The 14818-nt window shown below is 35.5% G+C and overlaps 1 protein-coding gene across 1 annotated transcript in view; it reads right to left on the bottom strand.

Annotated features, from left to right (window-relative positions):
* Positions 1 to 14818, bottom strand: part of NBEAL1 (neurobeachin like 1) — a 116398-nt gene that overhangs the window by 43460 nt on the left and 58120 nt on the right. Inside the window, exons 27-34 of the mRNA XM_081096172.1 lie at positions 12856 to 12944; positions 10011 to 10586; positions 9478 to 9653; positions 8107 to 8260; positions 7683 to 7811; positions 5386 to 5691; positions 5147 to 5296; positions 2563 to 2720 (exon numbers count right to left, since the gene is read on the bottom strand). Coding sequence (XP_080952298.1) covers positions 2563 to 2720; positions 5147 to 5296; positions 5386 to 5691; positions 7683 to 7811; positions 8107 to 8260; positions 9478 to 9653; positions 10011 to 10586; positions 12856 to 12944 — 1738 coding nt within the window. The remainder of the gene's footprint in view (positions 1 to 2562; positions 2721 to 5146; positions 5297 to 5385; positions 5692 to 7682; positions 7812 to 8106; positions 8261 to 9477; positions 9654 to 10010; positions 10587 to 12855; positions 12945 to 14818) is intronic.

Raw genomic sequence — 14818 nt, 5'->3', positions numbered from 1 at the left:
AGAGAACTGGAATACGCAAGTATTGCTAACAGTCTGGCCTTCTTCTGCGGGAGGTGACCAGGAGGGCTGATCAGGGGACAGCGCCGCCCCCATCACCCCGCTACTGCTGCCACCACCAGTGACCTCCTTCTGCGGGAGGCGACTGGACCAATCAGGGGAAGGCACTGCCCCCATCACTCTGCTGCTGCTGCTGCCACCGCTGGCCTCCCTCTGCAGGAGGTGACTGGGTGGCCTATTAGGGGACAGTGCTGGCTGATGCGGCCCCGCCCCCCAACATTTCGCCGCTGCTGCTAGCTTCCACCTCCCCCCCATCGCCGTCCCTTCCCTCTGCCTGCTGCTACACGCCTTGGCTGGCCTGGCACCGCCTGCTCACCCGCCCTGCCCCCTCAACCGCCCCCCCCACTGGTCATTCCGCCGTTCAGTCAATTTGCATATTATGATTTTATAGGATAGCTCTTTCAGGTGCTGCAGTATAATGGTCAATTTTACATTTTTGGTTATAAGTAAATGAAACAAAAATCAAATTGCTTATAAGCACCTAAGACATATATCAGCTCTCATAACTTGCAAGTCTAGGAGTGCATTTGGTCTGGATGAATGCGAAGGTTTGTCACCAGGAATCATTCTCCCACCTCACAGACTGGGTTCTCCATATGATGGGTGACATTCTATTAGCTTAGTGATCCCAAAAGACACAGTCCTCCCTGACAGCACCAGCAGCGAAGTCTCAGGGAAGAGTAATTGCCCAACTTGAGTCAGTGGCTCCTTTGTGATGAGGTGAGTTGGGAGGGCCCATATCAGAGTGGGTTCCTCACAAAAAGGAGTGGCTTTAGTACCAGGCGGAGGAAGTGATGCTAGAGAGACAAAAATAACAGGGTTCCCTGTAGCTGGCATCCTCAAGGCAACTCTCACAACCCACAAATAAGCTGAAGCCTGTTGTGGGATAGAACCATCATTCCCCTTGGTAGTGCCTGAACTCAGCTTTCCAGAAGATTCAGCAAAAGCTCCAGATTATAATTCACTTACTTCCTCACTATCCCTTCCCCAACAAATAGATCCAGGGACACACATGCAAACTAGACCCAGTAATAGCCTGGGGTACCTGAAAATACCCTAGGATATAATGTAAATAAAATCCTCCCTTTTCTCCACATCCTCACCAGCACTTGTTATTTGTTGATTTATTGATGATAGCCATTCTAACAAGTGTGAGATGATATCTCATTGTGATTTTAATTTGCATTTTCCAGATGACTGTGATATTGAGCATCTTTTTCTATGTCTGTTGGCCATCTGTATGTTTTCTTTGGAGAAATGTTTATTTCAGGTCCTCTGCCCATTTTTTAATTGGATTGTTTGGGGGTTTTTTTGGTGTTAAGTTGTATGAGCTGCTTATATATATTAAATATTACATATTTCAAGCAATATACAGATTCAAAGCAATCCCTATTAAAATACCAATGGTATTCTTCTCAGAATTAGAACTAACCCTAAAATTTACATGGGACCACAAAACCCCGAATGGCCAAATAAATTTTGAGACAGAACAAAGTGGAAGATATAACTCTCCCTGATATCAAACTATAAAGCTACAATAAGCAAAACCATTTCGTACTGGTGTAAAAAGAGATATATAGACCAATGGAATAGGATAGACAGCCAGAAGTAAATATGTGCTTATATGATCAATTAATCTATGACAAAGATGGTAAGGACATACATACAATGGGCAGTCTTTTCAATAAATAGTGTTGGGAAAACTGGGCAGATACATGCAAAAAAATGAAATTGAACCACTTTCTTACACCATATATAAAAGTAAATTAAAAGTGTATTAAAGGCTTAAATATAAGACCTAAAATCATAAAACTCCTAGACAAAACATAGGCAGTAAACTCTTTGACCAATGCTCTTAGCACTACCTTTCTGGATAAGTCTCCTCGGCAAGGGAAACAAAGCAAAAATAAAAAATGGGACTATATCAAACTAAAGTTTTGTACAGCTTAAGAAACCACCAACAAAACAGAACAACCACTTAATGAATGGCAGAAGAAAGTTGCAAATGATATACCCGATAAGTGATTAATATCCAAAATATATAAGGAACTCAGATGCTTTTTTAACTTGGATTTTAAAATGCCTACACTTGTGCAGCTGTGACTTGTGACTGCAACCTCTGGCAGCATTTATTTTCCTCCATTGTTTGTTTTCCAAAGGTCATCACTGTTAACAGTTGAGTGTGTTTCTTTCTGGTCTTCAACTGCATTTTACATATCTTGATGTTATCCCATATATTTTGAATCTTTTTTTTCCCATTTAATATCATTGAATTAACATTTTACAGGTCTTTAAACACTATAAGCCTAATGCCAATCATTCATCATATTCCAAAGAAAGGACGTATGATAACTTCACAATAAAAATAAATAAATAAATAAACGCATACCCTGTTCTCCCATCTCTCACGTTTTTTTAATTGGAATGGAGAGGCCATTGGCTTAAAAAGTTCTAGACCAGAGTTCTAAAGAAAAAGGTTACTGAATAGGTGGTATACATTCATACCTTTCAGCCCAAGGTCCCCTTTCACATGTAAGATAGATCTGTATTGTCTTCCAGCGTCTCAGAGTGGCTAACTGTTGAGTGTTAAGTTGTTTAAGCATATTATTATACCTCAAGTTCTCTTGGCGTGCTTTTCGATTAAATGGCTCCACAAAAAATTCCTGAAAGAGCAATAAATAATACCACTGAATCATATATTTACAGGTATATTTGAAATTTTAATGCCATAGCTTTAAAAATTTGACCCAATAAAATCACATAGCAAAAGACAGAAGCTCGTAATCAACAAGATTTTCTTATTCTTTTGGAATAATTTACTTTAATGAAGCATGATATGATTCTAGCCATAATCCATTTTGGGTTTTTTTAAACCTGAGAAAATAACCAACAAGGAACCTATGTTATGAAATAAACATGTATTTTTATTTGGTCTTCTTTAATTTATTTCACCTTCATTTTGTAGTTTTTAGCATATCGATTATGCATATTTTGTTAAACTGATACCTAAGTATTTCATTTTTTTTTTTTTTTAGAGATACTCTAAATAGTATTTTTTTTATCCTCACCAAAGGAGTCAGAGCATTTTTCCCACTGATTTTTAGAGAGTGGAAGGTAGAGGAGAGAGAGAGAGAGAGAAGAGAAGCATTGCTGTGAAAAAGACAAATCATCTGGTTGCTTCCCACATGTGCCCTGACTGGTGATGGGATAAAACCTGCAACCCAGGTATGTATCCTTGACCAGGATATCGAACCCCAACCCTTTGGTACGTGGGCCAACATTCCAACCACTGAGCAACGCTGGCCAGGGCTACAAGTATTTTTTTAAATTTCAGTTTTCAGTTGTTTATTGCTTAACATACAAAAATATGATTGAATTTTGTGTATTGATCTTGTGTTCTGCAATCTTGCTAAAGTCATTAATTATAAGAAAATTTTCAGTAGATTCCTTAGAATTTTCTACATAGAAAATCATGTTATCTGCAAATAGTTGTATTTCTTCTTTCCCAATGTAAATGTTTTTTATTTCTTTTTCTGTTCTTACTGCATTTGCTAGGACTTATGAAGCAACAGTGATTAGGAACAGTGAGAGGAGACATTCCTGCCTAGTTCTCTATCTTCTTTATCCTATAGGAAAGCACTGTTAGTTGTTCACCCTTAAATACAAAATTAGCTATAGGATTTCTGTAGAAATTTAGGTACTTCCCTTCTGTTTCCAGCTTGCTGAAAGCTTTGATCACAAATGGATGTTAAATTTTGTCAAATACTTTTCCGCATCTGTTATTTGATCGTGTATTTTTTTCTTGATAAGTACGCTAGTGTGGTCCATTATATTGATTGATTATTGATTATCAAATGTTGACCCAGCCTTGCATTCCCAATATAAACTCTACCTGGTTGTGATATATTATTTTTTCATACATTCCTGTATTTGGTTTGCACCAATGTTCCTGAGCGACAATGGTCTGTAGTTTTCTTGTACTATTTTATATGATTTGAACAGGAGGGTAATATTGCCCTCGTATGAGTTGGGAATTGATCCCACTTTAAAAAAAAAAAAGAATATATATATATATATATATATATATATATATATATATATAATTGATTTTTTACAGAGAGGAAGAGAGAGGATAGTTAGAAACATTAATCAGCTGCCTCCTGCACACCTCCTACTGAGGATGTGCCCGCAACCAAGGTACATGCCCTTGACCAGAATCAAACCTGGGATGTTTCAGTCCGCAGGCCAATGCTCTATCCGCTGAGTCAAATCGGTTAGAGCTGGTCCCACTTTTCAATTTTTGAAGAGATTGTGAGGAATTGGTGTAATTTCTCCATTATGTTTGGTAAATTTGCCAGTGAAACAACCTACTTCTGCAAGTTGTTTGTTAATTTGTTTTTACCAATAAATTCAATTATCTTTAACATGCAGAAGACTGTCCAGGTTATCTACTTATTACTGTGTTAGTTTTGGAAATTTGTATTTATCAAGAAATTGATTCACTTCATTTGTCATGTCATTTATGTTCACAGACTGGTTTGTAGTAATATTTTATTATCATATTGATATCTGTGAAGTCAGTGATAATACCTCCCCTTTTATTCGGGTATTGGCCATTTTTCATTTTTCTTTTTTTGCTTTGTAAATCTGGCTAGAAATTTATCAATTTTATTGATATTTTGAATAACTAGATTTTTGGTTTCATTGATTTTCTCTATGTTTTCCTACTTCCAATTTCATTGACTTAGAGACCAATTTAATTAGATTACTTTTCTTTTTCTAGTTTAAGGTGGAAACTTAAATTATTAATTTAAGGCCCTTCTTCTTTTCTAATATAAATATTTCATGCTAAAAATTCCCCTCTAAGCACTGATTTATATCCAGACTCCTTAGAGAAACCTACTATCAGCTTAATAGACTTTTTACATAATCACTACTAAATTTTTGTTACTGATCAATGTTTTCCTTCCAATTCTGAAATAACTGTAGACAATTAGACATACTATTTGTTTTCAAAGTTCAGGCTTGTTATTACTTGAAATCAACATAAAAAAAAACACTAGCTACTAAAACACTTAACAATTTTTACCTGAAACTTGAGCTTGCTTTCTCCTCCTTCTCGGTCTCTTTTATGCATATTCACCATTAAGGCTTCATAACAATCCTTCCAATAAAGCGCCATGTTCTCATGACCATCATAAAATGTATGGGTTTCATATTGCTTCATATAAGGTATAATCTTATAAAAATATATACAAAATTTAATATATACTTCCATAAAAATAATAATTTAGCAGAAAAATTTCACTCACAAAAGGTAAAACTTACATATTTTTCAATGTAAACTTGCCATTCACTTGAACTGCAATATTCTTGAAAATCTTCAAAAAATGAGGAACTACCATTGGTGAAAGGTAAGGAAGGCAGGTGCAAGTTCATGAAGAGAAGCTCATAAATTTTGGAAACCAGGGTACGGACGAGGGGAATCAGAAATGAGTAGATTTCCGTTTGTTCCTTGATTGACTGACTTAGAACATGTTCTAGCTTCCCTAAAATATAGCATGCTTCATCCTGACTTTCAATCACTTTGGTCTGCAGAAGGGTGTTTAGCTTAGCTGATGCCACGGCACAAACCTAAAGAAAATAGGTAAGACAGAGCAGAAAAAAGCCAACATTTAGTGAGAGCAAAAGTTCTTTCACTCTTGAAGTGTGTTTTTTTTTTTAAGAAATTATACATGTATCTATCACATGTTTAATTTGGAATATGCAATAAAGTTTGGTGGATAATTAATCCAACATCCATTCCACTCCTCTTATAGTCTGCAAGGATAGGGGAATGATTCCATCTCTAGTTCCAATAATAGGTCCTAAAGGTTAAAAGCCAAACTTCCAACCCCTTGCCACAGTGACTAGTTCAATCAACTCATGTCATTGTCTTTGTCACAGGGATTCATTCAGGAATTCATTCAGCCTTATCAGTGCAAGTTCAGAACTTTTTTACGTAACTGTTAAGAAATGTGAAGGGTCTCAGAATTTATCTCACCTTCAAGCTAATAAGTTAGTCTACCATAGTTTCATAGATACTGGCAGAAGACATTAGACTCCTGGGTCAGAAACAAAGATCTGTAGCATTAGCAAAAGCCTTCTTTTGCATGTACCTTGGTTCCCCCAACTGCAATTCCCTTGGTGAGGTATGAATAGGACTAGATGATGCCTGTACACACCATGGTTGCATTATAAGAGAGGAACCCCGAGCACAGGGAACCCCAATCTTTTATATGTGGTAGTAACTGTGCCTAAACTCTGCCTGGCAGGGAGACATTATCTTTATTATGCTGGACAGTAAACAAACCTGCCTTTTGCTCTGGAGGGAAGACATGCTCTCTGCCTTCCAAAGCTGTTCCCTATACATGCATCCTCAGAAAGACCATTCGTAACAAAGGCATCCAGGGTCTCTATTTATAAGATATGCAGAAACACAGAGACCCATGAAGAACTATCTACCAACAATGACTGCAGGAAAAAGCACTCGCTTTCTCTGAATATGAATAAGGAAGCACGTAGCCCCAGGAGCTGGTGGCAACCATTCTGCGACAATAAGAGCAGCCAAACTTAGGACCAAAGGACATGTGATGGAGAGCAGTGCTGCAAGAACAGCAAATAAATGGAACTGGAGCCTTGACTGAATCATGCCTTGAACTCATATGAACTATGGAATTTTCAATTACATGAGCCAATAAATCTTACGAAGTCAGTTGTACTTGATGTTTCTGCTATTTGCAATCAAAAGCACTCTGATACATAAAGGACAGGTACACAGGAGACCAAGTCCTTGATCAGAAATCTAAGTATCCTGCCCTGGCCAGGTAGAGCTCAGTTGGTTAGAGCATTATCCTGATACACCAAGGTTGCTGGTACAATCCCTGGTCAAGGCACATACAAGAATCAACCAATGAATTAATAAGCGAAACAGCAAATTTATGTCTGTCTCTCTCTCTCAAAAATGCTAATACTTGGTAGATATTCAGTAGGTGTATGATGAATGAAAAAGTATTAAATAGAAAGTAAACTGGACTAGTGGATTAGTAGAGTACCAGAATATGATTTTGAAATGAACAACTTAAAAAAATAATTTGCCTAGCCCATTCAGTGTGGCTCAGTGGTTGAGCATCGACTTATGAACCAGGAAGTCATGGATTGATTCCTGGTCAGGGCACATGTCCAGGTTGTAAGTTCAGTCTGTTTCTAACTCTCTCTCCCTTCCTCTCTGAAATCAATAAAAAATATATTTTAAAAGTAAATAATTTGCCTAAACTGCACATATATAAATAGTCTATGCAAGCAGTACAGCTTCTAACTTCATTAAATATAGATATGAGCAATGCCTTCTAATATAAGCTATATATATATATACACTTTAAAGGGAAATTTTAAAAATATACTGAGTCATAAAAATCAGGAAAAAAATAATTAGCTGACTCACAAAACTGAAACAAGAATTAAATCATAAATATTTTGGAATTAATTTAAAAAATTAAAATACTGGAAACGTATCATCTAGTTATCACACAAATAATTCCTAAACTACTTGCAAATATAGAAAATGTGTAAAAGAATTGACAAACCTGCAAATTACCCCTTCCAATAAATCCTAGAAGCAACTGGGTTTGAATTTGAGAGAGTTTTCCCCATAATGGACTTTCAGAATACCACACTGACAGACAGTCGAAGAGCAGCATCGTATCCTCTAAAAGCTATTGCAAAGGGAGAATTGAAAAAGAAAAACATTCAGTTCTTTCATCTACTGATGATGAGTTTTCCCCAACACTAATACAAATTATAAATATTTCAAAACTACTTCAATGTACAGTTAGTAAAAGCCAAAAGACTTATCCTAGTAACAAGCTAACAAAATTTGTGACTATCACATCTTATCCATGTTTATTGCATCTGATTAAATATTAATACTCTGAAAAGAGGGGATACAAAATTTGTTTAAATAAAGTCCTTAAAAAAGAGTCTTTCATTACCAAAGAAATATTACTATACCTTCTCAGTCCACGTGTTTGAATTAACTAGTCCCTCTGACTGCAGAAAGTCCTGTATGATCAGCATGAGTCGGAAGGCGTTTTCAGCAGTAACTGGATTAGTTTTTGCTTCTCTGTTTTCTGTGACTGCCCATTCTAACATCTTCTGCAGCAAACTAAGTGTAAAACAGCCCTCTTAAAACCATTTTAAACTTAGAAAAATAGTACGATATATTAAAAAACAGTTATTATTTACTAAGACTGTACCTCCAAAGATACACTACCACTGGCAGGTATCACAGAACACTTGGATAAAATTTAATAATAATAAAGCAACTTTTTAATCTCTGGAGTATCTTTTAAAAAAAAAATGATTTTAGAGAGAGAGGGAGGAGGAGAAAAACATCGATTGGAAGCCTCCTGCACGCACCCCAACTGGGGATCAAACCCACAACTTGGGCACGTGCCCTGACTGGAAATCAAAACCACGACCCTTTGGTACACAGGTCGACACTCTAACCAACTGAGCTACACCAGCCAGGACTGGAGAATCTATTTTTAACATACCTAATACTAAATGGCAAAGTAAAAGTTACCTGTTGACTATTAAAAAGCTATGAAGCCCTGACTGGTTTGGCTCAGTGGATAAAGCATCAGCCTGCGAACTCAAGGGTCCCAGGTTTGAATCCGGTCAAGGGCATGTACCTTGGTTGCCGGCACATCCCCAGTGGGGGGTGTGCAGGAGGCAGCTGATCGATGTTCCTCTCTCATCGATGTTTCTAACTCTCTATCCCTCTCCCTTCCTCTCTGTAAAAAATCAATAAAATATATTTTTTTAAAAAAGCTATGAAAATAATCCACATTCAAGTCTCCATGAAATATTTAAAAGTTTCTGTAAAGCTGAAATTGTTAGGTTAGAAAAGGAAGCCTTATTATGACTTATAGTGGGTCAAGCTCTGTGGAAAAAGAAAGAAGTAACTCTCTTCTAGTGTACTGCTAGTGTTCTATCTATCATATATAGGGAACTCAATGCTTTAGAGAAGTAATTTTCAAGAAAACACTACTGTCTTCCCTTAGCATGGAAACCCTCAAACATGGACAAGACCGTAGAACACAAGCACCAAGTGCTTTGTACTGCAGAAAACAATTTAAACAACAGGAAATATATAATGACTTAAAATCCAAATTAATTTACGATTTAAATCTCTTCACACTGGAGCTAGTTTTGATTTCTCTCTAGATCCCAATAGAAGGGCAACAGCCAAAAAAGGGGCTGAAAACAAAGGTTCTCCTTTTTTCTATATCCACTGAATACTGGATAAATGTTCAATAAAATATTTTAGACTCTGGTCCACTCCAAGACAAGAGGGGAAGTAAAAAACGGAATGCTTACATTAGTTTTATTTCATCTGATGGTCGAAGCAGCTCACTGGATATTACTGATTTAGTTAGTGCCGAAAACACTTGTCCCCGTTCAATCCAAGTATCATCATCAGACTTTTCTAGTCCTTTACACATTACATAGGTCAAAATATTTGTCAGTAATTGAAGAAGCTCTTCCTCACATCTCTATAAAAAATATAAAGTAATATTAGATTATTGAAGGTTAATAATAATCTAATATTGGTGTTAAAAGTACAGAAGAACCATCACATATACTGACTGTAATCCTTTAACATATTATTAAAGTGCCTGGATGAACCTGGAACTTTACTAGTAGGTCCTAGAAAGATACAAGGATAAGTAAGACATTGGCTTTGTTCTCAAGACAATTTAATGACTTACAGACTTCTAATATCTGAGATCATGAAACTTAGAACCTGAATATAAAATGGAACTGTTAACAATTATACATTTCTAAGGATTAGAAGTATATAATAGACATATAAAAATAAAAACAGCATTTGGACAAATAAGGTATTTTACCTCTTGGCTTTCAAGTAAAGAGAAGTCATCACAAAAGCCCGTATCATTCGTGATGCTGCTTTCTTTGTCAGACTGCACAGAAAATGATTTAGTAGACTCTACTGGGGATGGCGTGCTAGGCAAGCTATCTGGCATTTGACTGCCACTATCACTCAGTTCACATGAGTCAACTCCACTAAGATCTAAACTCAGATGTGAAGGGTTACTGTGCCAGAATTCTTCCTGATTCTCTGATTTGAAAGACAATTCTCCCACAGAGCTATCTTCTTGAAATAATGGTGTGTTTGAATCTAGAGAGTGTCTATCATCCAAACTCCATTGATCAGAAGACACATTAGCTGAGGCAAAAGAGTTGATTTTTTCATCGTCTGTCTTTTCATCAAAGTTCCTCTTGATATCTTCAGCTGATATATTTTTATCATTGTCTTTCATTGAAACAGCCCTATTGTGCTTATGAAAAGTATTTCCATTTTCAAAATTTGCTTTAACAAAAAGCCTAACTAAAGTGTCTTGCCAACCCACTTGTTGAGAAATCTGATGTGCTGCATCTGGCTGGGACTGTACAATCTGTAAAATCTGCAAAGAGATTAAGAACACAAAATTTGTCAAAAAGTACACAGTCCTTTACATCAAAAACAATTTCTTTTCAGTTATTTTAATGACAAAGTAACTTAATGAGAAATTTTCAAAAAATTATGTCTATAACTGGATTAGAAACTATTTGGAAGGCGGACATTATGTTTGAAACTAATCCACATATTTCATTACAGAGTAAAGATGTATTCAAATATTTATTGAAAGATAAACAATCCTCCACATGTCAACACACTCATGTTATTCATTTAATTTGGTCAGAGAGAAAATATAAAGGTAATTTAAAATTTAATAAAGTTATATCCTCCTAACTAAATACTTACCATGAGCCTATTACATTTGTTTAGCAAATACTGAACATGTACTATGTGGCAGACACAGTTTGGTACTAGGGTTAGGGGAGTAAATAGGACAAACAAGACACTTAGACAGAACCTAAGGGCCTCAAGAATAATGTTTTCCCATCTCAATTTTTTTTTCCCAGGCAAAGCTGATGGTTGTTTTGGCAAAAACATTTTTTTCATTCACTCTATATTGTGCAAACAAAACAAAACTAAATTTTAATTCCAGAAAAACTAATTCCAATAAAATGGAAGCTGCTGTTTAACTAGAATGAGAAATTGAAATTAAAGAGATGTGGCAATGTGTATGATTTCCACTTTCTGATTTCACTTTTTGGGAAAATTAAAAACAAGTTCTCAAACACTGTCAAACTCAGGTAAGATCCTTAAGACATTTTTAACACAAAGCCAATAAACTTCTATGTAGATGAAAGGAAATTTGGCTCCTAGTGTTTAGAGTATCTCTTTTATCAGAATTTCTAACTCTGACAGGTTTCAGACCAGGAGATGAATAATTTTGATAGGAACTTGAATATTAATAGTTCTAATGTACACTGATGCTGATATAGAAAGTAGTAAGGCACAATGAAATGTGGAGTTTCTTTCTTCACTAATGCTATCAATCAGTGAGCTACCATTATTCTAAAGGTGCAGTATACCAATTCTTTTTTCTTCCAGATTAAGCTTTCCTTGAATAAAAACTAGATCACTTATTTATGGAATACAATGAACAACATAAAGCGATGAACAAAAACAGATCCAGAGACAGAGAAGCATCGATCAGACTGTGAAACCTCAGAGAGAAGGTAGGGGAGGGTGGGGGTAAGGGGAGAGATTAACCAAAGGACTTGTATGCATGTATATAAGCCTAACCAATGGACACAGATACCAGGGGGGTGAGGGCATGAATGGGGGGGGGGAGGCTAGGGGGAAAATGGGGGGACAAGGACACATATATAATACCTTAATAAAGAAAAAAATAAAACTACTACTAAAAAATCACACACACACACACACACACACACACACACAAACTAGATTGCATGGACAGCTGTTTCTAATCGCTCACTAAAAGGATAGGGTCCATTTACAAGACCTGTTTCAAGAACAATATGGCAAAATCCATCAAAATGTAAACTATAAATATCCTATGACACAGCAATTCCATTTCATGGATTATGTACTGCAGGTGTATCACCACAAATAGATAAAGATATGCAAAAAATGTTCTTTCTAGAAGTTTATTAACACAGAAAAAAAGAGGAATCAACCTAAATGCCCATCAACAAAGAACCAAGTAATACTTAACAGAATAGCCAGAACTGAAAAACTAAGTAGCCATTCAAGAGAAAGATACATATCCACATTTATTGATTTACTGTGACCTAATCAGGAAAAGAAAAGCAAGGAAGCAAATTAAATGCTAGACAGGTCAGTGGTTCCCAGTGGAGTAGAGAGGAGGAATCGTAAAGAATCTCAAGGGATAACTAATTGTTGACTTAGTTAAAGGTTAAATGGGTGCACTGAAGGCAAATCATTGTTGGAATAGTCATGAACAGATTATAGAAAATTCTTTCCACAAAGTTCTAAGTTTCAGAAACTCGAAAATATAGTAAATGTATTAGGAATGGTCATAATCATTCAAAGTCCTTAATAAAGAAACTACTCTTTGGCTGTAAATTTTTGACTCTGAAAGGGCATATTTCCAGGAGCCCATGTAATAAGCTCAAAAGAACAAATTCATATGCTGAATGCTTGTACATGAAGTTAACTCACATCAAAAAAGGAAACCATAAAATGTCGTTTATAAAATAACAGATATTAAAACTTACATCTGGTGCATAACACTCAATCTAAAAGTTATTCAAATGACACTGCTATTTTTAAAGTCTATCTTAAAGTTTACTAACCTTTCTGCAGATGACCACCCTGACATTTATGTATGTTCTGTGAGATATATATACCACAGATAACAGATCTTTGAAATTAATAGCAGGATCTGTGGTGGGAAAAAAGAAAAAGTTAAAATTAAATTCCAGAGATAACCAAAGAAAGAACTGTAGGTAACAGTTATATAAATGTTGAAATAATTGCTTCATTTTCATTTTATTTTTTGCTGTCAACAACAAATGCCTTTTTATTTTTTTCCAACTTTATTAAGATATCATTGACATAACACATAGTATAAATTTAAGGTATATGATTTGATGATATGTGTATATATTGTAAAATGATTACCACAATAAGGTTAACGTATTCATCAACTCAGTTACCTTTTTTCCTGTGTATGGTGAAAACATTCAAGATCTGCTCTTAGTAACTTTCAAGTACACAATATTGTTAACTATAGTTACCATGCTGTACATTAGATGCCCAGGACTTACTCATCTTGTAACTAAAAGTTTATACACTTTGACCACTTTCACCCATATCTCCCCCCTACCCCTCCCTCAGCCCTGGTAACCGCCATCTACTCTGTTTCTATGAGCTAATTTTTTTGGATTTCACACATGAGATCAGACAGTATTTGTCCCGATTTATTTTACTTAGCAGAATACTCTCCAGATTCTTCCTTCCTTTTCATGGCTAATATTTACTGTGTATATTTATATACAACATGTCTTCTCTACCAAATTCATCTGTCAATGGACATTTAAGATATTTCCATGTCTTGGCTATTATGAATAATGATGCAATTAACATGGGGGTAAAGATTTCTTAGAGATAGTAATTTCATGTCTTTTTGATATATACCCAGAAGTGGGATTGCTAGGTCATAGAGTAGTTCTATTTTTAATTTTCTGAAGAACCTACATACCATTTACTACAATAGCTGTACCAATTTACATTAGCACCAATAGGTCACAAGGTTCTCTTTTCTCCACATCTTCACTAGCACTCCTCTCTTGTCTTTTTGACAATTGCTATCTTAACAAGTGTGAAGTGGTATCTGTGGCCTGATTTGCATTTCCCTGATGTTTAAGGATGCTGAGCACCTTTTCATGTTCCTGTTGGCCATTTGTACATCTTCTTTGGAAAAATAGCTATTCAGGTCCTTATGTTAATTTTTTAATTGGATTTTTTTGCTGTTGAGATGTATAGTTTCCTTATATATTTTGAATATTAACCCTTCATCAGATTTTAACTTGCCAATATTTTCTCCCCCTCTGTGGGTTACCTTTTAATTTTGATGGTTTCTTTTGCTGTGCAGAAGCCTGTGTTGTAGTCTCACTCGTTTTGACATTTTTTGCTGGAGCTTTTGGTATCATACTCAAAATACCACTGTCAAGACCTATGATAAGAAGCTTTTCCGTATGTTTTCTTTTAGCAGTTTTATGGCTCAGGTCTTACATTTAAATATTTAATCCACTTGGGCTAAATTTTGTGAATGGTGTAAGATGAGGGTCCATTTTCATTCTTTTGCATGTGGATATTCAGTTTTGCTGACACCATTTATTGATGAAACTACCTTTTCCCCACTGAGTATTATTAGACACCTTGTCAAATATTAGTTGATCATATATACATAGGTTTATTGATTATGTTCTTTGGTCTATGTGTCTGTTTTTATACCTGTAACATACGGTTTTGATTATTATAGATATGTTTAAATTTTACAAAGACAATAGGTTTAGAATGTTTGACATCTTCCTGAGTAAATTGTAAATAATAATTATTTTCTTTTGTTTGCCTTAACATACTGTCCATACTACTTGGGTCTTATACTATTACTTATATTTTTAAGTACATGTTTTGTCTTATCAGCAAGATGGTAAACCACTCAAGACAAAGACCTGATCTTACCTTTTGAACCCCCAGTATCTGATAATTTTACAGTTTTTAGTATGTACTAAAAAAAAAAAATAGTTTATA

The sequence above is a fragment of the Myotis nattereri genome, assembly GCF_964212035.1.
Source record: "Myotis nattereri genome assembly, chromosome: 7".
NCBI lineage: Eukaryota > Metazoa > Chordata > Mammalia > Chiroptera > Vespertilionidae > Myotis > Myotis nattereri.
This window is presented reverse-complemented; position numbering and strand designations above follow the sequence as displayed.